The sequence below is a fragment of the Echiichthys vipera genome, assembly GCF_963691815.1.
Source record: "Echiichthys vipera genome assembly, chromosome: 16".
NCBI lineage: Eukaryota > Metazoa > Chordata > Actinopteri > Perciformes > Trachinidae > Echiichthys > Echiichthys vipera.
In genome coordinates, this window is record NC_139841.1 from 18,579,254 (window position 1) to 18,606,325 (window position 27,072).

At 40.0% G+C, this 27,072-nt stretch overlaps 1 protein-coding gene across 1 annotated transcript; it reads right to left on the reverse strand.

Moving 5' to 3' along the window:
* On the reverse strand, positions 1–26,782 carry ass1 (argininosuccinate synthase 1). The gene is made up of 15 exons (XM_083930397.1): positions 26,677–26,782; positions 25,040–25,174; positions 23,443–23,511; positions 22,792–22,980; positions 20,831–20,887; positions 20,632–20,706; positions 19,911–19,981; positions 19,788–19,818; positions 13,845–13,935; positions 9,743–9,827; positions 8,841–8,905; positions 5,390–5,521; positions 3,146–3,302; positions 1,065–1,130; positions 1–396 (listed from the first exon to the last, which is right to left on the reverse strand). Exons 2-15 carry the CDS (start codon positions 25,139–25,141, stop codon positions 348–350), a joined length of 1,239 nt encoding a protein of 412 aa, XP_083786523.1. The 5' UTR covers positions 25,142–25,174; positions 26,677–26,782; the 3' UTR covers positions 1–347.
* Positions 26,783–27,072: the final 290 nt, after the last annotated feature.

Here is a 27,072-nt window from a genome sequence, read left to right on the forward strand (position 1 = left end):
TTTTGAGCGTGGACCTACTGATGCCAAGACAAACTCAAGAGGATACCAAGAAATACATACTATTAAAATCCTTATCCACAATCCAGCTAAAGCTAATCAGTAAACCTGATTCAAATCAACCTGACATTATTCTGTAGATGTTTTTCCTCCAATCTTCACCACCTAAGAAACATCACAGCTTTACAATAAGAGTCTGGTGTGCTTACTAGTGTGCTAGATACCCTGAATAAAACTAACAGTAGGGAATAAGGCAAAAGGCAAACGATGAAGGCATAAAGTCTAAACCTACTACTGGTTTACACAGTGGAGAAGAGAAGACAGAAAGATGGTTCACAGGACTGCAGCAGTTAATTCTTGGCGCTGGAGAAACCCTGCAAACGATGGTGTTCCCTTAACCTGTGGAGGAGAACAAGACGGACATAGAATAAAATGTGAGTTTCATTTGTCAGCTCACCCCAAAATATTAATAAATATCTCCTACCTGTAATGCTATTAATCATGGAGATTGTTTTGGTGCGAGTTGCCCAGTGTTAGTGAAAGACATGTCTGCCTTCTCTCCGATATAATGGCTCTAGTTGCTTTATATCATTCATTTAGAAGTACTCCCTTCTTTAAACACATTTAAATGTCTTTTACAACTTGCCCTCAAAGAAACATGTTACTGTTTTACATAATCCTTGACGCAGAAGTATCGCTGGTATGACCTGCATGCCTTTCTTCTTTGCTATTTTCCTTGTGTTGTCTTTATGTATTATATATGTTTTTACATCTGAAATGTGTCTGTTTTTTATGTAAAACTGCGGATGCTGCCGTCTCGACCAGAACTCCCTGAAAGAAGAGATCTTGTATCTCAATGGGACCTTCCTGGGTTATATTTCCAACACTGGGCAACTCACACCATAACAATCTAGATTGATAAATAGCACTACAAGTAAGAGGAAAATATGGATTTCTGTTTGGGGTGAACTATCCCTTTAAAGTGTAGGTATTAGTGCTATGCATGTGGAACAAGTACTGTTAAAAAGACATTTTAAATGTTTTGTAAAGCTGTTGGGAATGCTAACCTAACAGCATTAATCCTGATGAATCCAGAGGCATCGCATGGGTCGTAGTCTCCCTGCACGTCCATGCTGCAGTGAAAAGAAGTCAAGAAAGAGGCAGGTGAGTCCAAAGAGACTAGTTGAAATTTAAGAACATAGTTCAAAAGCATCCAAGAACTTAATGAAAAAAGTTAAAGGATATTTTGCTAACAAAATGATTGAAATGTTTGGTTTCATTGCAGTAAACATACGAGACTAGGAGCCTCATCAACTACTGGGATAACTGGATCATTGATAGTCTGCTCTTTTGAAATAATGTCTCGATCGATTTTCCACTGAATGCTCCTCTTTAGCATTGTTTGTCCTGAATAACAGAGAATCAATATGAATGAAAACACGCTCATGTACACAAGAACACAACAGACGCACATAACCCATTTTAAAACAATCCCATCATATCAACTCTGAGCTAAGTGTCAAGAGGATTTTTTTAATCTGATGTTTCTGTCTTCCAGTTTATCCCCTTCTCCTAAAAAAGACGTGAATCTATAACGTGTGCCAGTGCAAATTCTAGGTTGTTTAGGTTGTCATCACGTCTTAGTGTGTGTGTGTCTCACAAAGAGTGCTTGTGTGCTGTGTAATTACAGCAGTTTCTACCTGCAGTGCTTAATACACTCCCTCACTGAGTCCTCTCCTCCCTACGACACCCCCAACTCTCAATGTACAGCTTGCACTCATTCTTCAAAAGCACTTAGCAAAAGAGGAAATTGCCAACAAATGATAGGATAAACACTATAAAAAGAAAGACGACAACTAAATCATCAACTCTCAACACAAGGCTCCCTACCCGGCACCTGAACACCATTATGAGAGTGCCTTTAAGAACTGTGTATTTGTCTGTGTGTGTGTGCATGTGCAAGCATGTGATATTTTGTGTATTCCTTTAAGAAACCCTGCAGTCTAATTGACAGTGGAGCCAGTGGACAGCGAGGAGGGTGACATTTCTGTCTCAGATGGGTGCAGTGACGGGCTGTGTTACCACTGTGTTAATGACGCCGTTTACTGTTGCCTGTGGAGAGCCAACAGGATGTCAGCGGGAGTTTCATGCCTAATCTGGTCTGTGTGTGTGTGTGTGTGTGTGTGTGTGTGTGTGTGTGTGTGTGTGTGTCAATGTGTGAAGCTGCAGCTTCCAGGTGTATGATGGCCAGGTACGGTCCATTTATGTATGCATAAAGTTACTTTAGAAGTTTTAATAATCCACAATATCAAAAATAAAACCACTTATAACATGGTCACGTTACCTTTTCTCAAAAACATACTCTTATGTACTAATCATACATGTTTTGTGACAGAAGAACAATAAGTCTTGCAAATCTTAAATGCTGCATTTTTATGTACATTTATTTATGAACATTTTTCAGGCGGTTGACAGGAGATAACTATGATTAGTTAGTCTTCGCGCGCACACACACACACACACACACACACACACACACATGCACGCACGCACGCACACGCTCTCTGACTGTGTGAGACATGTTTCCTGGTCTCCCACTTTCTGACCTGCCGGACTAGCATGACACCCAGGTACTTTACTCTTAAAAGCCCAGTAAAATCACATCTCTCCTCTGGCTGAAAACGCCATTAGCTCTCTGACTCTAGGGTACAGCTGGAGTGTGTGTGACTGAAGTGGAGATTGAGAGGCATATGGAGGTTTTTTTTTTACTTTGGTCAGTGCTGAGCCTGCCTAGGGGGCATCAGGGGTCAGCCTCTTGAACAAACCCACTGTTACCGTGGCTAAAAGGGGGGCAGCAGGAGGGGTTGGGGTCGAGTCTGCCCTCCAGGAATTGAGCTTGACACTTCTCTGATGTCTTTGTGAGGCAGGGTCGGTTTAGTATGTTGATGTGGAGGTTATAAGAGAACTTGGGCAATCTGACCCAACAACAGGCTGGCCTGTGAACATTTGGAATAGCTGCACTGTGCCCAGAACAGCTGTCAAGTCAGAATAAGACACACATTGATTCAATGACATATAGCTACTTCTGTTTTATAAGCGCACCCACACACAACACACATAAGCACACTTTTATTCTGTCCTTGCTTACCTGACCAACTCTTCATTGTAAAGGGACTTTGGTGACTCTCGTCCCATGATGTAGACCTGACCCTTGAAGACAGACAGCTGTACTTTGCCCTCCACATTCTCCTGGGACTTGGCAATGCAGTGTCGCACAAAATCACACTCCGGACTGTACCAGAAACCTAGGAAACAGTGTGGATGTAAAGGTTTATTTCAAAACAAGGCTTTAGATTATATTGTTTTGTTCGTATCTGTAGATATATTATATTATTATATACATATTTATTATTATAAATGTTATCAACTGAACAATGGCAACAACAACAAAAAAAACCATTGTATATGATGGATAAGTGGAGAAAGAGGCTCCTCCTCTGCAAATCCTCCACCAGCAGCAGGGTGCACAGGGGTGCGTGTGTGTGTGATGCCCACACTTCTCTCTTTCATGTGCGAAAACTGTGTCTGTGTTTTGGTTTCAAGTCTGTTCCAGGTGAAGTTCATACACCCCTTCTTTTTGTCCCATTTCGCTGACCTGGCCCTCAATCTCTGAGACAGATGGGCGAGGGGATGTGTCTGTATATGTTCAGAGGTCAGACACGCCCCACTCAGCAGGGGTCCTCTTCTCATCAGTGGCTGACCTCCACCTTGTCGTCTGGCCATGTTCAAAGACACAAGCCTTCCCTGCTTTCGTTACCTCTGAATTGGCAAAACGGTGTCCGACATGACAACCGCACACCCAGTTTAATGTAGAGTTGACTATTATGTATTTGATCTTTATATTTAGTATAGTTAGTTAGTCTGTCGCTGCGAGTGTCTCTGTATGGTGGTTTTTTGAGGAGATTTTAATGATTATTATTATTATTACTCATTTGGTCTATTTAGTCTAAAAAAATATGACAAATACCTTCCATCCGAAAGTGCTGTTTTTAAATCACTTACTTTAAATAATGATTTACCTGGTTTGCTTGCATGTAATAATGTTTGGTGATTTACTTTACTAAATGGGATAAACCAGTCTCTCCGGTCAGGGTCGGGACTTAAAATGCAGAGTACAATGCATAACAACGCTATGATTTGTAAATTAATTTTCCTAAATAAAATTGAAGAGGAGCATTTTTTAAATCTACGTTGGTCTGTTAGACTCACATACTGTGTGTGGGGCTGTTTAGGTTTACCTCCCCTTTCTCTCTCTCCTCTGACTGAGGTCACATTGAGTGTGACTTTTGGGATTCCCTCACTCTCAATCGCATTCAATCATTTTGTACTTTTGTAAGTTCAGTCCAGGGGAGACACCAAATTACTCTTGAGTCATCAAGATAATCATTTTTGGGAACCCCTGGCATAAAACATTAATTAGAGCTCAAAATTGATGTAGTTTAAATTATTTTTATCGATTAAGCGATTAATTAATTGACTAAAATGCATGTAGCTGTTGTATACATTTCTGTCAAATACCTGCTGCATCTGTAGTGTAGTACCCCTAATTGCTGCAAATACTCTCAAATGTGTTTGCGTAAATAGTGTTGTATTAATGCAAAACAGATTTGGTAACGGACAGGGGATTGGTAACATAAGCCACACTTCCAGCTGTCTGCTATCTATCTGCATAGTTATTAATGATTTAAACCAAACATGTGTTTAATCTCTGCTCTGCTTCTGAAGGTAGCACTTTTATGTGTGTGTGCGTATTTGCTTCCTGTCTCTGGAGGGTATAACTGAAGTGGCCTTGTAGTCAGTCTTTAATGGCACTGATCCTATTATGTGGATGAAGGTGCAGGGGACTAGAGACGGAGCAGAAGGGATGATTAAGACACCTGAGCCAAGAAAAGCTCACACACGCTCACACACGCACACACACACACATGTGCACGCACGCACACAGGGACGTAGCTAAGCACGTCTTATATACTCCAAAGGGATGTTAAGTCTTCTGACTATCTCCCGACTGATATTGGATTTTGGAGGTCAATAGTGATATTGATGACTGCGAGTATTTTTTCGATACCTATATACTGTATATGTTTTTAACATTATTATATAACATAAACAAACTATAGATCCATTAGTTATTTTTTTATTTTTATTGGGACAGATACACTCTGAGATAACTCATGGCACTTCCAAGTAGCCTTACCTGTCCTGAAATCAATAAATGATAAGCCTGGCTTAAAAATATTAATAAACAACATGCTTAGAAGCAAAAGGGACTGAAAGACAATACATATTTAATCAGTGAAGCCAATTGAGAATATTAATTTTAGGAACTTACCGTTGTAGACGAGTTCAGAGAACTTGATACCCAGTCCCTGTTTGATCCGACGTACTTCTTTGTCCATGGTAAAGGTCTCAATGTCTAAATGGGCCTTCAACAAAATTGTACCTCCTGGGGTTTCATATATCCCTGACAAAAACAGAAAAAAATGAATGATTTATTTGCACAAGACACAGCAGCAGATAAGCAAGTTTTCAAACAGGAAATTACAGATCAGTTATATACTGTTGCCAGCATGAATAATGTTGTCTACCTCAAATTTTCAACATAATATCTTGCCATTCTCATGGTTTTATATAGTCTACCACCTTTTTAAGGCCAAGTGATCCCTTAATGTAACCACAACTGTCATTATTACCGTCAGAGGCCATTCATAGGAACATAACCTACAAGCCCTGAACTAACTACAAGCAAACAGCTCTATTAGCCATCAGCCGTCTGACAGACAGGCCTTCACAGTGCTCACAAAACATGGATGAGCCTGTCCTGGGTAAATGACAGGGTAGGAGGCCCCTGCCAGCCTGGAGCTTGGACCAGGGCTCTGCCTACCCTGCAATTTACCCCCTCTGGACAGGGAGGGAGGTGTGAGGAGAGAAAAGATGAGGTAGATGACAGGAGAAATGAAGCTGTCACTCAAATGTCAGCTAAAACAAAAGGAGGGCAGGGAAAATGCTACCAGACAGATCTGACAAAAGAAATAGGAGCTTTATCAATGACATCCATTTTTCTGAGAGCTGAAATTGTGAAAGACTGAGTGTTGTTTCCCCATCCAATACATGGTTCCTCACATCATCTGTCAGTTTAAATGATAGTCACACTTCTTTGATTTAAGCTCTGCTGCAAAACATATACTTCACTGCAGCCAACACAAGGCTACCATATTTCACAATTTACGTGCTGTACAAACTCCAAAACTCTTTTCTGAGATGTGACAAATGAACGCTATTTGATCTTTTCCAATCTGGTGAGCAATGTAGCTCAAATCTGTACAACCGTAATACAGCAGTGCTCCTGATCTGAAAATGGAGAAGCACTTACTTTGTGCTGGCGGCCAAAGACAGAGCTTAGCAATGCTGCTAATTGTCTAAAGCCCCAAAAGGTTTCCACCTGAGCTAGAACGGCTTGTGGCTTTTTGGTGATCCAGGGCCACAGAGGGCACGTAGGGACATTTCCGCTGGCTCTATCAGATAAATAAGTTAAAACTGCCCTCCAACACAACTTGGCTTAAGTGCTCCAAAAGAGAGCTAGCTTATCAGAGAGGTGCAAACAATGAAACGCTATCTGGGTAAGCTCCAACAGTGGCAGTTTAGTTAAGCTTAAAGAGACAACACCCCCAGTGGATTTTGAGGTTTTTAATCTTTTATATGGTTACTGGAGGTATGCTAACCATGCTGCAGGCCTGAAGGGGTTCAGGTCAGGAATTAATTCTTCCTGAGCTGATCCCCTTTAACCCTTTGGGCAAACTGTTAGTCCAGCATAAACAGGCAACACATGTAAATAAAAGCAGATAAATATCTTAGAGGGGAACTATGACCATTTAAAAATACATTTTATATCTATGTTTTTCTTATGGTCCATCCAAAATATTAGTCAACACGAATCACTCTCTCCCATATCCAAAAACTAGAAACTCAAATATGTGATGTCATCAAGTTTAAAGTGTGGAGCTGCTCCATTCCCATTATTCACCTTGCAGCCATTTTGAAAACCAAAATGAAGCTAAAGGCTAAGCTAAACCATAAGTTCCCCAACTGTGACACATTAATTAAGACATTAACAAAATTAAAATATATGCCTCATAAACACAATTTTCTCTGTATTTTCTTAAACAATATAGTATTTTTTTTTATTTTTTTTTTTTAAATAACAATCGCCTTTAGGGTGATTAAACTTCCATGGAGAGGGGAAAGATGTGTATTTCTCTAACACTTTGTGTTAGATTGAGTGAACACCCAAGCATTAATGTTAGGTAAAAGGCTGTATGTTTGTATTCAGACACCTGTGTCATACAGCGTTTCTACTGAGCTTACATTAAATATCAGTCGGGACAAAAAGAAATTTAATGATACCCCCAAAATGATTGTCTTGACTAGACAAGAGACTGACATAAGACCAAGTAAAAGTGCGGTTGATTCTGAGACATCCGGAAGTTCCTACAGGCTGTGTTGAAGCCGTAAACAAAGACGGGGTTAAACAGGGGGCTAATGGCTAAAACTAACTTAAGTTTTGGATTATAAATAATTCCAATAAATGGAACAATAAAAAGAAACAAGTAAAACATTCAGAACTATTTTTTCTTGGAGTTTTACAGTAAAAAGGACTGAACATGAGATGGCCTGTTCATTATCAAAAGATACAGCCATTTCCGACTGCTTTTGATAGGTGCGCCTCAGCTAACGCCATCCCTGGTGCACAGGTCAGAGAGCCTGACAGGACTGTGACAGGTGGGAAATGTTAGTCTGCCAGAGAAGCTGTTGAATGTTGTCTTGACAAACCATTTCAATCCCCTACGCCTCCCTGACCCCACACAAATAAATATGACCCAACACAAAAAGGAATGACATGTGCCCATTCAATCCCTCCCATCACCTATTGTGCTAATGTGACTGCCAGTCCAGAGGACACCAACATGTACACTTGATGGTAGTTATTCAACCACTTGGACACCTTGTGCTCCACCTCTTCCTATTGCTTCAGTGGAGGAAAAAGCTTTGATCTTTTGTTCAGTCGAGGGGAGAGAAAAGTGGGCTTCCCATTTTCCAATTTCTACCTGCCAAGTTGCGCCACAGCTACAAGTCTGTTGGCCAGTCAATTTGCCAATCAAAGCCCATATGGGGGGAAAAAGAGAGTGTGCGTCCGTGTGTATGTGAGTCATATAAAAGCCAGAACAGCTCAATGCCCTTGTATATTAGCTGCAGTGACATACGTAGAGAGCTAACAAAGGAGCTTTTCAAGTTGCCTGTTGATACCAAAGATAAAGAGACAAAAACATCCCTGTGCAATTGACTGTGTATTTGTGTGTATCCAGTGAAGCATGCATGCCGTTATCTTGTTCGCAGTGTGTTTTTTAAGGATGTTTGTGCATGCATAAGAGAATGGAAATAACTTCATGATTCCAGGTGAACCAGAGGAAAACATTTCCTTTGAGGAGAGTGTGTTTGTCATCCTTTTATGGAAGTGGAATAGCAAGTGTGACAAAAAGCACTCATGTAAAATAACTGCAAATTGCATGAAAGCCCTGGATACTGAAAGGAAAGCTTTTGAATGAATGTAAAATTAAAATATTGAGACGTGTTTCCGAGTAAGTGCAAACATGTCCATCTCCCTGCGTCTACAATGTACATGGCTGTTTGTGTAAGTCAGGAAGCCTGTCAGACTAATTTGGCACAAATAGAAAAAATGTCATAACGAAGACAGATGAAAAAAAATATAATTTTTAATTCCTTACCTCTGGACTTCATGCCAATGAAACGGTTCTCTACGATGTCAATCCGGCCCACGCCGTGCTTTCCACTAAAAGACAGGAAGAGCCAGACAACTTTCAGTGGACAAACACACATCAATTTCACCTTGAATTTGATTAGAGCACATAATGGTTCAAGATTAAGTGAATTATGAGTTGCCCTGGCAGTCAAAAATATGATCGTCTCTTTATAAACAATACAATATTAAAAATCCCAATCAATAAAGATAAGGGAAACAATTATTCACACCCTTGTTAGAATATTTCTTTTCATGATATTTCCACAGACCAGTGAGCAACATTGGCAAAGTCAGCCTTAGATGTAGCTGAGGCTTCTTCTGTTTTATTCATTCTGTATTCAAATATAATATTTTGAATAGCAAAGGCGAAAGCTATTTTAGCTTCTCCTCAAAATGGAAATGAAATCCATGCCATTTATTTGGAACTAAAAATGTCACAAACTAACTTGTGATGAATGTAATGAAGAAGCAGCAGTAACTTAAACAGATGCCTCAAAAAAAAAAAAAAAAACACTAACAATGTGTAAACTTGATGTCAGTTACCCTAAAAAAAAAAAACTTCATTGGCAACAATCTTGAAGCTCAATAGCAGTAGAGGTCTGCTCACCTTCAGTACTTTTCATTTATGTAGACAGTTGGAAAGCAGAGAGGGAGACAGAGTGGAGGAGACACGGGAGGGAAAACTCTGGTGGGTTTTTCCCCCCCAGCCCAGCAGTTAAGGACACACATCATTCCAGAGGTGGTGAACTTAACCAATGCTCCCCCTCTGGGGACACTTACATACTTATTCTGATAAAGAACAAATCATACATGGAAGGTAAAATTGGTTTCCAGTAAATGCTTTATAGACAATATAAATATGCCTACCCAATCTCATTGAGGTATGAGAAGATATCCAGAGGTGAGTCCTTGGATTTGCCTTCCTTCACATTGATTACCTTTACAGGCACTCCTAAAGGGAAACAAATATTATATTGTCATATTAACATAAAAAAAAACGTCACAGTGCTATTTTTTATATGACTTTTAGTGTACTTGGGGCTACTGTCAAATAGCTACAGCCAAAATATAGCAATGCCACAATCTACAATGCATTTTTGAGGTTTGAGATTGAAAAACTGAAACAGCAATTAATGTAACCTCTTCTTTGTACATTGATAAGAAAGAATATTTTAAATTCTGAGGAAAAGAGTATGGAGTCTATAAAGGCCCATCATTTAACTGTCTTAAAGCAAAAAAAGCAGATAACTGTAAAATGCACCATATACTGCACATTTACTCAAACATATTCCAAGAAAAGCGAGTTTAACTGTCAGTGCCATACATTACTTAAGGTAAAATTACGTTTGGATACATGATATCTTTCACTTTATTGGAACCTGATGTGGGGGAAAATACCTTCCAGTACTGTACCAGTTACCTGTGCTGTATGAAGTCTTTAATTTAAAAAAAAAAAAAAAAAAAAAAAAAGCAACCAGTTAGCTGGATAAGAGTTGACGGAAGGTCAATTCTTGTGTTATCAAAAATCTAATTGGTAGCACTTACTTGTGGAAGTGTTTTTTCCTCTTATTCAGTTCCTCCACCATAAAGTTGTATGATGTTGTTTCTGATTGCCTTTCTTTGTTGTTGCCAAAGATAATATTTCAGTAATGCAACCTTTAAACATGAAGCTGTGTTGCAAAAAAATATAATTTTGAATGTTTATAGGAAAAAAACTGCACCTGCCTACATTTTCTACGATATAATTTACTACTAAAAGAAAATGAAGAATGCAATACGAATAAAACGGTCTGAAATTACTTTTTCTCTTGTAGAAGGTTAACAGAAACATACATGATTTTCATCTAGATCAGAGATCAATTAACACAGCCCACAAAGAACAATGAGTAAAACTGTAACATTTAAAGTTAAGCAACAGTTTTGGGAAAGAAAAACTAAGGAAAAAAATGTATTTTAACTGACAAAATTGACCCAAAAAGTGCTCATATCTCAGTCACTGAAATCAATAGTTGTCAGCTAAAAGTAAAAACCATTACAAAAGGAGGTGGTGAGAAGGGCTAATAAATTCAAAGGCCCTGCTCATTTGAAAGCTGTGAAATCGTGGGCAGGCCTTTTCCTAATTCAATTACACACGCAGCTTTGTTGCCCATACTTTAGTTCTGAGATTTTTTTTTTGCACCACTGAGGGTTAGTGTGTTCATGCGCATGTGCAGGAGACAAAACCACTTTCATCATCACCCATCTTCCTACTATTGTGTCTCTAACACACACACACACACACACACACACACACACACACACACACACACACACACACACACACACACACACACACACACACACACACACACACACACACACACACACACACACACACACACACACACACACACACACACACACACACACACACACACACACACACACACACACACACACACACACACACACACACACACACACACACACACACACACACACACACACACACACACACACACACACACACACACACACACACACACACACACACACACACACACACACACACACCCACACTCACACCACACACTTCCTCTCTAAAGCCACTTAAACCAAGTACACATCAATCACTGTCATGGACCTGCTTATTCATGGTCTTCCATGAGCAACACAGGCCAAAGGTGGAGGCGAGGAAACAAACATGAGACATGGATGTGTGTGTGTGTCTCTATGTGTGTGTTGAGAAGGGAATATAACCATTTGCGAACGACAGAAAAGATCTGCTGATGTTCACTCTCCATCCGTCCAGCGCTTAGTCCCTTGCATACTTAAACATGCTTGCAGTTGTCAGTCACATAGCTTTGAAGAGAAGAGCAGCACTTCTGGTCGCCATTCAACCAGCGTTTACAAAGCCTTCATAGGAAGGACACGTGAAGGACTTGACAAATTTTTTTAGACAAGGGCTTTGTTGATGGCCCATTCTGATATCGCGGGAATGGTAGTGGCTCCCATGGAAGAAGAAAAAGTTCCTCCCAGTGCAGGAGAGGGCAGTATGGATGGTGCATTATTAAAACCGCACCCCCTCCCAAATACCTAATAATTAGATTAAAAGTTCAAATAAATTAAGTGTCTGAACGTGGGAGTGTAGGGGCTGGCCTTTTTCGTCCCTGCAGCTCTCTTTTTTTCCTTGCTCTCTCCATCATGCGGGTTCTATCATTCACTGAGGGGTCTTTCTCTCTCCGTGATCCTTTTCTTCAGTTTTTCGCAGCCTAACAGTGCAGACAATGGGAGCACAGACACAGTTGTAGGAAAAATTACTGCTTTACATTTTTCCTCTCTGTCTCATTTTCCTCTCTACTTCTTTGGTATGAAAGGAGGGAGGGATGAATTTTTTTTTTCTTAAAAAGGGAGAGAATTGGGGAACGGAGTGTTTGACGGGGGAAAAGGTTCCTGTCGTTAAATATTCTTTTTTAATCAGTGAGAAAACTTTGGTGAGAAAGGCAGGGATGAAAAGGTGGGAGGGGGAATGAAATGAAACATTCTTGTGCTGATCTTGTGCTGAGAGGGAGGAGTAGGCTCGGGCCTTTGTGTGGACAACTAAAACAGCTTTTGTCATAGGTTGCTCAATAAAAGGCACAGAGAATATGTGTGAAAACGGAGCGCAGGCCTGCAAAGAACCCGCGAAACCAGACTAGGCTTTACTACCACATCACTGTTTCACAAGAACTGGTAACACTTTACCAGTTTCCCAAAGAAAATGTTCTGGACACCATTTCAGTGCAGATACATGTTGATTGCCGAATGGCATTTTAACTGGCACTTTTAGCAGCTTTAGTGGTCACAAATTTCCCCATCAAATCTTCTGCCAACCTTCTGAACTTCACTTATATTAGCTGATAAAGCTGCCCATCAAGCCTATGTGATCAGAGGAGCTAGTGTCTCTCAACTGATTGATGTTAGTGCTCTGCAGCCTCCACTAGTGACATCTGTGCTGCTTGCCCCAGGCTTGGACGTTTCTTGACGTTTTCTCTTTACGCAAACATGTGACACTTTCCACTATTCAGCTCAGCCCTCAAGGCAATATATCTAATGAGAATGTCTCTGGCCCCTCTGGGCTTGGTGTATTAGCTGAACTTAATGCTTCCGGCCTGCGTGTGTGCCCCCAGGCCAAACATGGCAGCTTTGGACCAAGTAATGCTGTGAGGGGGTTAAGGATAAGTCTGGGTGGTCAGGAATGGTGATAAAGTGCAGCCGGGTCAGTGTGAGAGCTGTAGCCCTGCGGCGATAACCATCAATGTTAAGTAACATGAAGGGACATGGACACTATCTCTTACTGATGCATTATCAAAGTTCAGAACTGATTTCATTCAATAAAAATCACACAAAATGATCCAGTGTGTGTGTGTGTGTGTGTGTGTGTGTGTGTGTGTGTGTGTGTGCATGATATACTGTATAACTATTGCACCAAGTTGGTTTTGATAGACGACAGATTTCAAAAGACCAAAGTCTAGGAATATCCTAACATTTTTAAAGTGAAAGTGCAATTGTGGTTTGAATGTAATTTGCCCTAAAAGCTGACATAATTTTAGCTCAAATGCAAGAGACCAGGTTGCATTAAACAGACAAGTAGCAAAACAATTTCACAAATATGACAGGTTTATATGGCAATTATATATATAGCCAGATGTTTACATTTTAAATTACCGTGAAAAATCCAATCCAATCTATAATTTTGGGGAAAAGAGAGATAAAGAAATGAATGATTGAATTCTGATTATTATTAATTATTATAAATTGAACAAGGAAATCAACTAAATTATGTAAGTTCTGAGTTCTTGGATACCCATAATGTATATTTTTATATATTTTTAGCAAATTATGTTTTTCCATCTACATCAGGGATTTAAGAGGTTGTAAAGGTAAAAAAAAAAAAAAGGCAGACTGACAGACAGTCAATCAATAGGTGACACATGTAGCAAGCACAAACCGTTTTTGAACTCTATCTCCAGTACATCGGGGGCGTTTGGAGAATCTTCTGGGTTCTTGGTCATCAGGTACAGGTCAGCCGGAGCATGGCTCTGAAAAACACACATAAAACACACACTCACTCTCACTATTTCACACACTTTTATTTCCCCTTAATGATTAACCAGGACCTCCTGAGACCTCATCAAACAAAAGTACTTTGGAAGGCGAGACTATTGTGTGAGGTAAGAACAGACAACTCGAGAAATGGCAGGGGGAGAGAGCATGATGCGTGAAAAAAAAGGAGGAACCTGAAAACACCATCAGGAGTGAAGACAAAAAGAAAGATAAAAAAAAAAAAATCAATGTTCCATTTTTCTCCTCTATTTGGTTTCATTTTCCCTGCATGGCCCTTCACCACAGGGGGAAAGCATGGAAAAGTGGGATGAAGCGAGCAGAGTGGGAAAGGGCAAAAGAAAGAAATGACTCGCATCCCCAAGAATAGTAAACACTTGATAAGTCAGAACACACCTGATACTATGATAGAGACACACTATGCCCTCAACAATATTCTGCCTGTCTGTAAAAACCTCAGCTCTGTGTCTGCAGTGCAGTGTTGATTTTCTGATTGACGTTTCCCTTCTATTTTATTTTCAAATGAAGAATTTTGCTAAATGGGCATCACACAACAAAGCCTTGGAGTCCACACCGTAAATCCACTAAAGTTGTCTTAGGTGACAGACAGGGATTTTTTGTTTTCCAGTTGGCGGGAGCCGAGAACGATTTCAGTAAGTCATGGATGGGACCTAAAAGAGCGTGGCGGTACGATGTGTCTGCCCAGCGATGTGGCCCTCCAACAATTACACAACATTAGGGCAAGACGATGGCCAATGTCTTCTGAGCTGAGGCAAATTGCAGGGGGACTATGCAAAATAACTACTGGGTGCATTTAAATGGAAAGCTTTACCAGACACTAAATCATCATACAATAACTAATCGGCATTCGCTCGTCGCCTGTCAGTGAAGAGAAAACGAGCAGCGCAATCACTTTCCTTCCTTTTAACTAAACACCAAAATTGACTGGGAAGGCGCCCGTCTTCCTCTCCTTTATTTTCTGCCTCAGTGCCCTGAAAGATGCCAAATGAGAGCAAACAGGAGAGGGGCGAAATGACTACCCTAAAAAGCCTTTTGAGGGGGGAGATGGACTGAATTTTAAATACTGGAGAATGTGAAAGCATATGGTTTCTGTGGTGTCATGTGCTGGTTGTAAACAAATCATTGTCTTTGTCAACCTTCAAATAAAACACAGTACAGCACATGAGCTACTGGCTGTATGGGTTGCTAACTTACAGGAAAACTTTCATGGTTATTGACATGGTATGCATTCATTAAACAAACAGTATAAATAAATATTAAGATTTCCGGTATGGGATTAATTACTTCCCCGAGTCTCTTTATTGGCTATATGACAACAAAAGTATTGAGTACTTAACTGCAATTTGGCATAGTCTAAGTACACTGAATTAAACTCTATACGAGTTTTAATTTCCTGTATGATGTGGATTTTCCATATACTGCCATACTAGGGCTTAACAATTGCTGTTACTCTTCAATAGGCAGCAAAATATAAAATATTGTTTTGCGATGAAGAGCACTATGGTCAGGGCAAGCTGTGAGTGTATTGAGAGGGGACCACTATCAAGTGCATACCCTTCTTACTAAAGTTTACTATTTTTAATAACCCACAACAAACTCTCTCTCTGAATCGCTCAACGGGCAAAAACACCATGGCACACAACAATTTGTAACACTAATAATTGTTCATTTGCAAAATTACATTGCAAGTCTTTATAATCTATGTATTTCTGACAGTAGAACAAGCCACTATAAACCTATAATAGTCATGCAAAAAAAAAAAAATAGCAACAAGAAAACCCTGATATACCGTGAAACCACCAGTATCCTAAAAGAATACCATGATACTAATGTTTGGTCATACCACCCAGCACTAAGAGAAAGGCCTCATATGAGAAGAATGCTTTAAAACTCATGCATGCTCTAACCATGAGAACTCATACATACTATTGGACTATCGGATACAAAGAAAAAAAGAAAAAGTAACAGGGATAGGCTTGTTTCCAGTGAGCGAGAGATCAATGCATTTCAATTCAAACCCCCTGCAGGTGGACCTGTCCCAAAGCCATGGCCCTGAAAGAGTGGAAAAGGTAGAGACAGAGAAGGCGGGGGCAGGGGGTATTGGTGGGAAATGGGGCATGAAGCGCACCATCATGTAGCACTGAGGAGCTCCTTTGGCAGTCTTTGCTTCTGCCATATTGTTGTGCTAAACGTGGCCCATACAGCAAAGAAGAAGGCTGACGCATGAACTTAAAGCAAGTAAATTTCTATCTTTCCACATATTAGTTGCCTCATTGGTTTTCAATCGAAGCCAACAGAGCCCAAAGAGGCAGAGGTGGCAGGAGGGAGAGGGGGTAGAAAGGAGGGGAGAGTTGAGAGGGAGATAGAAGAGAAGAGGATGGTAAAAACATCTTTGGCGCAATGGGTTGGAAATGACACTTAAATCACAACGTTTCAAGTCTGTCCTTCTCTTTAAGATGCAAACACGGCAAATTGAGACACAGATAAAACAATATATACACGTGATGTTCTGAAGAGATGTTTATATTCTTAACATCCAGAATGTTTTGGTTAATGTTAAGGCTTCAGCTGAATTTAACGAAGACAACAGGCACTTCTACACCGAGGCAAAGCTATAGTGATGCTGGGATGGACACTGGAAGTCCTCGCAGTCCTTACAGGTCAGACCAATCAGACCTAAGGGCAGCAAAGGCACATGACAAACGCTGACCTCTTTGCTTCAAAGCACACATTCACATGCATACATACACCTACAAGCCCACTTCCTTCCCCTACAGGCAGTATTCTGTCCATCCATCTTTCCAGCCAGCCATGCGACCAGCAGAAAACAAGTTTTCATTTCCTCTAGGTGAGCCGAGGCTTGGCGTCACGCTCCTTTAGTCCTGGTCAACACGAGCAGTGGCACATCATCATCCTGATCAAAGAGGTCAGTGGGCCTGAGGAAGCTCACTGACACAGGCTATAATTAAGACTGAGGTGATGTTTTAATGACTCAGGACGAGTGTCAAGCTGCCTCAGGCTGGGCCCTGACTGCTCACATGTGGAGGGACAGAGACACTGAGAGGAGGCAGGGAGGAAACTGCATGGTGTGGAGCCATCTAACAATTGACATATTGCTGAAATCTGATGAATGCCACAACACAAGAAATGTTGCAGTAATGGGATGAAGGTAATACAAATCTAAACTGTTAATGCAAACTACCAGTGGGTGGTATGGTTAAATTGACAATGACAGCACATAAAATGTTACATTGCATTGCCAGATTATATCTGAATATGAAACACTGTCTGGAAAATTAAATTGCAACATTTATAAAATGAATATGAAGATGATGTTTATGGTTAATCCTGTGAATTAAATACACAATCACAAATCAAAATTCTGTAAATCCAATGTTGCCATAAAGCAGCCACAACAACACAGCAACATTGCTTACAATGGTCAAAAACAAGCAGAGATATTGAAGGGAAAGCATTTCAGGCATATCACCCAAACCGGATGCCAACTATACCAGAATCTGATGTGGTAGCGTGATTTGTTCAACTTAACAACAACCTCTAGCTCATTGCAGTCAATAGATACATGTTAATAGTATTAAATGTGAACGTAGAAACATGATAACAGATAGCTGGAATTACGCTGGGTGCATGTCTTCACATAGGATAAAGCTGCCAGATGGGGGTGAGTAAATAAAAAAAAAAAAAAGTCACCAGGCTATTGTGCTACAGGCAAGGTGGTTTAGGGTTATCAGGAAGGATACAGTGTTAATCATAGAGTAACCTGAACTCTGCTGACTCTTATCTACAGGAGAACATATGAGCGACCATTTGGACATTTCCTAATCTGACTGTGTTGAGCAGAGAGGGGCCTTTGTACCACATGTGGGGGGCGTTGTGAAGTTTGAATAGTTGAGGTCCACCCTGGGCCTTTAGGGCTGTAACTGGAGGAGAGAGAGATGCTGATACAGAGAGGAGATACTTAGAACAAGATGACCTCTTTCAGATGACCCTCTAGGTCGATCAGAATCTGTCATGTTAGTTTGAGCACTTGGGTGAGAATTTCACTTTTTTGTTTCTCCCCAATTTGTATTTGTATAATTTTCCTGCTTTAAATAGCATTTAAATGGATGTTAAACCTTGGGATTATATTTAGATATTGTGCTATTTACCCTGACCCTAGTTAACAAATATATCTGGAAAGAATCCATAGGTTGTGGCTTCTGAAAATTACTTAATAATCACGGGTTGTTCAAAGTTCAAAATATCATTTTGTGCCCTGGGTAATGAATTCAAATCCTTTTACCACTCTGGACCCCTGCACCATAAATATTTCATTGTATTTAATGCCATTAATTGATTCAATATTGGAGTAAATGGTCCAACACAAACCCTCTGAATGAAATCAGTTACACAATACTGTCATCATACATCGCTATGCTATTGAGCCGGTTCGCCTCATTCTTTTCAAAACATTTCTCCACAGGCCGACCACTAAAGAGGCAGTGGAGGGGTGGGAAAGGGACAGAGAAAGAGAGTGAGAGATAGAGGTCCGTGAGTTACAGTGGCCCTGCCCCTGCATCTCCGCTCTAGCAGTGCGGGGACCCCTCGCCTCCTTGTGACACCCCGTCCATTGGGGACTCATCTGTCTGGCGCGCTGCCTTTGTACTTTACTGTTACTGGTGACATTTTGGTGTCACGGTGTCATGATGAAATGGCTCCCCTCCCACGTCGCAGCCCGCGGCGGCGCAACCAGTGGAACAATGAGGTCCCGAGGAGTTGGGGCTGGAACTCAGGAGGCCCCAGCTGGGCGCAACGCCCTAACCCTTCCCCCCTCCCCGGCTCCCATGAAATCGTGAATTAGTCGAAGCGTTGCTGACGACAAGTCAGTGTCTGTGTGTCCCAAGCTCTTCCCAGGGCCCGGCGAGGACCCGGGGTGAGGAGAGACAGAGACACAGACACAGCGACCAAGGGATGGGAGCTTTGGGGGTCACTGGGGGCAACCTGTATGTACTGCTTTGACCTCTGACCCCAGCAGAGATCAAACTTTGTCTCACCCATGGCACTGTGGGAGAGTGAGTCATGTTTGTCTCTGATGGGACTGGCATGGGTCAGCAGAAGGGACAGTAGCCTTACTGCCGTGTTATTTTTACAGTCCAAGTGGACGGTGCATTATAACTGTAACTGCTGTTGTGGAAATGACAGGGGAATATTATGTGTATGAGATAACAAAGGAGATTATTTACTCCACTCAATAGTACCAATTTCAAAATCTATTACTGTGTAGGTTGACAAATGTTCGATGTAATGTTTTCTCTGTTAAATTAACTTAAGCCCTAGATTATATCATGATGAATGATGAAGTATGTTGTAATACACAAGATCTGAAAAACAGGTACAGCTCTGAAGATGACAATGACTGTCCAGATGTAGAACAAGACATTTGATCTAAAACTGTTCGGGGGTACATTTTCTTTCCACCTGTACAAATGTCTCCCATTTAGTTTTTACAGGCTCTTGGTTACAGGTTTGATTAAAGTCATTATTGTCAGTGAACATACATTTGCGTAAAATAATAATTTGTTATGCAAGACGATTTTCTAGGTACTTAACCAGTGCTGAGCCATAACTACATTCCCTGTATATGCAAAGGAATGTCTTTAGTTACCATACATATGTCAGTTTCATTAAGTAGTATGCTAGCACATTACATCCAAAGAGTAAGGGACCAAAAGGGGGACACATCAATAACTAAAAGTAGGGCCAATTTTGTTCAGGATCTTGTAGACACGCCATTGGCAACTGGTCTTACCTTGGGATTCTCCAGGATGCCAGACTCATAACTGCAAAGAAACATAATTCAGAAAAATCTAATTAAGTAAATACAATATTGAAACAGGAACTTAAGAAGGTGTATCCCATGAGTCCAACCCACCTTATATGCATGAGGTTGGCGTCCATGCTCCATGGTGCCTTAGGACTGACAGGCACAGGGATGCCATGTTTCTACAGTTTGACAGAGAAAGCTGTTGTTAGGTTACATATTGTCAGAGCTAAACTTGTTTGTTGAGAAAGTATACAATGAATACAAGGAACCAAGCAAACTATTTCTATCAGCTGGTTTTTGGCCTGCTGTGTAACTGAAATACATCCATTTCCCCACACTGCACTTGCCTTTAAGAGTCAGAAGGTAAAGTCAGCAATTCAGTGTTTTAAGATTGTGTGATTTCACAAATAGTTCAGAGCCCAGGAAGAGTGGTGTTCACTACAACATCATGACCACCCTCTAGTGGGAAAAACTGGTCTCAACCCCAATCTAATGGGACCATACCAACAAACCACAATTAAATGTGCGTGTGGACTAAATAATATAAATCTGAAAGGATTCATTTTATCACCGCTTTTCTTTTCTGTGAATATGCTGCTGAGAAACAATACTAAATGCCAAAGGAAACCTTTTCCATACATACATTTAAAATTTGCTATCTTTGTAAAATTAAATGTTCACCTGTGACAAATAAAGTACTTTTGGACTGTTTGTCTAAAACATATAATTCACTTCAGGACATTACCTTTTGTTGCTTGGATATTATATAGACCAAACGGTGAATTGATAATTGCAAATCTTTGATAGATTTCTCAATAATGAAAGTTACCTGTGCATATTCCATCAGGTCTGTTCTTCCCCGGAAGCGGTTGTAAAACTCAGGGATCCTCCACGGCGCAATGATCTGAACGACACAAACAGAGGAGAGTGAGTGTCGGCCAAGCTGTAGCATTATACTTTCAACAAATGCTGTGTGCTCAGAAACAGCAAAGAGGACAAGACATAACCTCCATAAACAGTTAACTTACCTTAACTTCGGGGTAGAGGGCATAGCATGTTAGCTCAAAACGTATCTGGTCATTGCCCTGCAAAACACAGACATGATGGCTCAGCTTTACGTGCCACGTCACGTTAAACCTCACAAGTGTGCACAGTAGGGATGCAACTGACAACTATTTTGATTAATGATTAAATTGTTGATCTGTAAAGTATCAGCAAGTAGTGAAAAAAATACCTTTGCTATTTCCCAACGCCCACACAGACATATCAAAATATGTCCAGTTTTATGCAACCAACAGTCTAAACCCCAAATATCTCCAATATACTAGCACAAAATACAAAGAGAACCAGATGTAAAAAAAAATACTGAAATCAATTATTAAAATTGTTGCAGATCACTTCTGTCAAGCAACTAACAATTCAGCTCTAGTGCACAGTAGTGGTTGAGCAGTGATTTTTTCCAATGTCTGAATTTAAAACCGGCTTTTGTTCCTATATATTTATAGTTTCTTCATTAAGCAGCTTGAAGTTAAAAAACAAAAATATGAAGAGGGCAAGCTGCATTGCTTTAATAACCACAAATAAAAACAAACAAAGAATAATAAATGCTAAGAAATGTTCAGTCATGCTGGTACTATTGGAAGTCTTTATTGTAACTTGATGATGTAGTATCTGTCTCCATCTAGAGGCAGAAAGCACACACTGCATTTCAACTAATTTGAAGTAGAAATAATACAAGAAAAAATCAGTGAAGGTATGAATGATAAAGCGTTTATTAAAGAAATAAAAAAATAATTCTTCTGAATGCCATCACAATGCAAAACGATTACACTACTTCTACCATTTTAAACTACGAGAATCTTGATAGCACATAGACTTCACATTTGTCCAACTAGCACAGCTGCAGCTTACACAGCCCTTTATGTTAGATGGAGAAAAGATATTCTGTCTAAAGAGATAAGATGTAGTGAAGCCTTTCATGTATTAACAACAGTGTAAATTATTGTGTTATTATTATCATTTTATTTCTAGCATTATATTATCATTTTGTAAAAAGAAGAGTACCCCAAACTGAGATTTTATATTTTTCTGGACCACACAACAACACCTTTTACAACAATTTTACAAAACTTTAAAAGAACTGATTTATCTTCCAGGTGTAGTTTTAGGATAAAAGCTGAAATAGAATGACATGTCTGATTATCTTTGTAACACATGGACACAACCGAAATGTCCTAAGGATATACAAATCTTTGAAACAAGGTACTGAAATGGCTTTGTGATGTGATTACAGGAAATCCAGGCTTATATTCAACATTATTCACTCACTGATTACTCATATAAATCAGATTTTTTTTAAATTCAATTCAATTCAATTGGTAGGCCTCCACAGTGCATAAATACATTAGCACTTCCTTTGAACTGCAGTATCTCATTTAATTTCACTGATGGCTCGTTGCAGTCCGAGGAATAGTGCAGGTTATAGAGATGATAACATCTGTCTCAGACTGGCAGGAAATTAATTCTTAAAATTCTTTTAATGAATAGACGACTAAAGAAAATAAAAGTATGGTTTCTTAGGAAGGGCAGAAGTGGCTCTGAGAAGGGTAGATTTCTCAAATACTGTTGCAGTTTGATAAAAAAAAGTTAATGTTCAACCCTGCAAACACACGGCCTGAATCACTATGTCCAGACTATGGACCTACAGTGGATGGTCTGTGTTTAGGAAAGACTAGCTGGGGCATAACCATGAATCAGACACATAGCATGTAACCTCAATGTTGAGGGTTTAATTCCAGTTGAAGAAAACTGGTCTTTAAAACAGTTTGACTGCCCATACAACATTACTCCTTTCTGTACCAGCTCTAGAATAAAAGGAAGAAAATGTAAATATCGTTTAAATAGATGTAATTTAGGTCTGGGATTCAGTCATACAAGAACATATTTTCTTCCTTAGAATGCAGTCTCTTGTCCTGTGTTTGGGGTTTACCTTTCCCGTGGCACCATGGGAGACATACTGGGCACCCTCCCTGCGTGCGATCTCGACCTGACGGCGGCCAATGCATGGTCGTGCTACCGCAGTGCCCAGCAGGTAGCGGTCCTCATAGACGGCATTGGCCTGAACTGAGGGCCAGATGAAGTCCTCAACAAACTCTGAGCGCAGGTCTTCAATGAAAACCTACACAAAACAGATGTCAGGACACGGAACAGGTCTTTGTGTTAAGTCTCTGATTCTACTCATCTCTTGGCCATTTTTATGTGACAAATATCTAATGAATTATTTATGATATCCTTTTAGTCTAAGAAAAGACATAAACGGTGATTGTTTGCCACTAAAGAGCTTTGTCTCATATGTGATGTGAATGCAGAAAACCTTATCCACACAAGCATCAGGATAAAGCAGTTACTGATTTCCATTTATTACAGCATGCTATTAAATTGTATGTGTACTGAAAACCTGTTTTTGGTCATTATCAGTGCCTGATAATGCCGCAGAGATTAAAAAAAAAAACATTTTTTGGGGTAACCAGGCACTTGGGGGAAGCTTTGACATCTGATAAGATAAACCGAATTGGAATTTTGGGTCAGAAGATTACTAATGAGGCCTTAAAACAAGATCATATTTCATTCTGTCTCTTACCTTCTTTGCACCAAGGCTTTCTGCCTTTTTCCGTGCAGCTTCAAAATCTTCATCTTGCCCAATGTTGGCCTAGAAAAACACACATATTTCATTGTATTGAACAATGCGCGGTGCAATATAGAATTTTACACAAATATTTGCAACTGAATCCACACACTGAATCCAGCCCTCCAAATAGAAACATGCCGGCTCATGACTGTGCAAGTGTTAATTCTGCCAATCCGTGATCTTGTAATTCAGATCACGTCCGTTGAGGATGTATCAACCTCCTCACAGCGGAAACCAAGCATGAACACCACTTAAGGGCTTGAAAAGGCTCCTGAGTTGAACACTAAACAATAGGATATTTTCCTGCAAACACAATACTAATCTAGTACGGAAAATGGAAAAATCCTCAGTATAAACACCTTTACTATGCTATTGATATTTTTAGTACTTTTAAATACAATTAAATACACATAACAAAACCTGTCACTATCACACTACAGCGGCAACTATGTCAATAATGCATATGTCAAACAGGTGCATTATTTAACTTAAATACGAACTGCATCTGTCTCTGTGGACTGTAACAGCATGGTAACAGCAATTTCTACCTATATATAGTATAGTTGTTACACAACCGGTCACAACTGTACTGAAGTCATGACGGCTTGTTTAAAGGCACAGTTTCAAAACACTAGCGGTGTGTGTTTCTCTGAGCGTTGAGCGTTTTGATACTCTCATAGTGTGAGTCAGTATGAGAGTATCAAAAGTGAAATCTCTTTAACTTGCACCTTGGTTAAGAAGATGATAGCTTATTTGAACTAAAAAAATTTGTTTAAAAAAGTGGCACTTAGATCCTTCACTAATATGCAGCACTCTTAAGTTTAGCTTATTCAAAGCTAAAACACTTACTTAATTCTTGCTGCCCTGGGTTTGTGCCCTCATGGTTGAAAGCACTTATTGGAAGTCGCTTTGAATAAGCGTCTGCTAAATGAAATGTAATGAAATGTCATTTCTGCCTGACTGTTTGTTGATGCAATTGTCTCTGACATGTTACATAGCAAGTGCATAGTTTCATCAAATCAATCAATTATGCATTGGATCAGTGCCTGCTATTCATCTTCTACTCCCCCGAGCCAACTTCAAAAAGAGCTGCAGGGCTGCACCTCACATGCCACAGCAGTGAACTACAGACAGTCACCCTTCCCCCCACACCGAACCACAAAACCATTGAATGAAAAGTTAGACAACAAGAAAAACTGCCCACTTTGCAGCTCTAAACTGCTCAGGGGCAAAAAGTAAATCCAGCTAGATTTACACTGGCATTATGAAGCCAAATCCTGTGTGGTTGGCAGTTGACTGGTAATTCTGAGAGGCTGTATCAGGTCAACTCTTACACGCCTTACTGACAAATGACATCTGCAGCCTAAAAGTGTGAAACTTCAGAGATACATGACATGCAAAAGCAGCTGGTTGGGCACTAACAAACTAAGACACATGTTACACACACATGTTACACAAACACACACACACACACACACACAGACACACACACACACACACACACACACACGCACACGCACACGCACACGCACACACGCCTTAACCTTACCAAGTATGTAATCACATCGTAACCCTCTTCTTTCAGCCAAACCAGAATACAGGATGTGTCCAGTCCACCGCTGTAGGCCAGAACCACTGTGCCTTTAGACATGATGAGGGCTGCTCAGTCCAAAAGGGCGAGAAGCTGTGGAACAGTGGTAGAAAACAGACAGCAGGGAGGCAAATCAGTCACAGGGAGAAAATGTCAATATATAACCTGAGAGTACCTGCAAGTTAAAACAGCCTCTTGTAATATTACATCTCCTCATATGGCTATAATCTGTATCCATGGTTAAAAAAAGAACAGCCTCATTAATCTTAAAAACAGCACAGCTCGGGGACCGGACCTGAGGCAGCGGATAATTAATCGATTAGTTGATCAAGGGAATATTTAAACTTTTTTCTAAATGATTTACGTATTTAACGATTATAAATCATTTATCAAGGGAAATCTAAGAAATGAAAATATCTGGGAACTTAGGATGGGCATTTTCCCCTATTTTCTAACATTTTAAAGAGTAAATGATTCGATCGTGAATGGGACTTGGAAGTTTATTTAGTGAAACAAAGAATCAGTTGCAGCCCACGTGTTCAGGCTAAGGTTAGCTCTCTCAGAATGATCTACCAGCACGATTAAAACTATCACACAAGTGAGGTAGCACATTGTGTCAGCTGCCAAATATCTAGCTGAATGAATTACCAGTGTTGCGTATTGTTTAAAATGAAAGTTGCTCATTCTGTCACTATTCAAATGCTACTGGTAGTTAATTACAGTACCTTTTTTAGAAGCTAAAGCATCATACATCACTTGTCCCACTTGTTGATTTGATTGATTGATTAAAATTTTATTTCAAACGTGAAAAAAGGAAAACAGAAAAGGTCATATAGAAATTATAAAATTACACAACTAGAAAGCTTATACACAAGGGAAGACGTACACTTATTTATTCCACCCCTTCTCCATAAATCCTCGTTAGTTAGTCAACAGCTTTCTCTGTCATACATGTATTTTATTTTTTCCAATTTAATCTCATCATTATTATTATTATTATTATTATTATTAATGTATTAACTCAACCAAAGGGGATTTAATTTAATTAATATTAACAATTTACTCTCATATATTCCTATCAGCTATATATTATAATTTCTTGCATATTTATTGAATTTAACCAAACATTGTAAACTGATATGTTTTACTAGTTAATTCAAAATTGAAAATACATAAATAGATATTTATAAGATAGATCTTATTCTGTATTTATAAGATAGATTAATATAGTTGTCAGCATGGTTTTGAGAAAGTGAGGAAACAAGCTGTGATTATGTCATCATATTTGACAAGCTAGGATGAGTTTTGGCAAAATGTGTCAACCCATAAAAAATAAATAAAAAATCCCGATGTGTACTTCGCGCCAGAGGGAGAGGATAATAAATAAAAGCAAAAATAGCATCACATCACCTAAGCTAGTTAGCAGCAGGTTGTGTCTGCCACAACCCCTCGTTGCTTACGTTAGTACTCACGCCAGTTGACAAACCCATGCGACAGCCCGTTGCTACGAGATACTGCTCAGTGAAAACCAACCGCTGTACTTTGACCAAACCTTACATTTAGATTTAAAACGATAAAGTCGGGGTTTTACTTACGAAAGAGCGGGTTTCGCTGCGAGATAAACGAACGTTATTCTTGGACGTCGGTGCTGCCGTTGGTCGGTCTGTGAGGAGTGGAGCCGCCGCAGCGTGTTCGTTCAACTCCCCGGTTCCTGCGCTCTGACTGGTCCAGCTCACATTGCGTCATCCCTCGCTGTTCATTCATACAGCTGCCAACCATTCAACCACTCCAGCCCCGAATCATGAATACTGATGGGAGATGCCCTGGAGTTGCATCAGGGGATTTGTAGGATGCATTGGGTTTGGAGTGTTTGGATTGTGTCTGCCCTCTGGGAAAAGATACAGAACAAATACAGAGCTGACTAATTAAAAAAAAACACTGGCAGTAAAATGCACAAACCCACCTCCCCTCCCTCTCTAAGAAGAACTGAA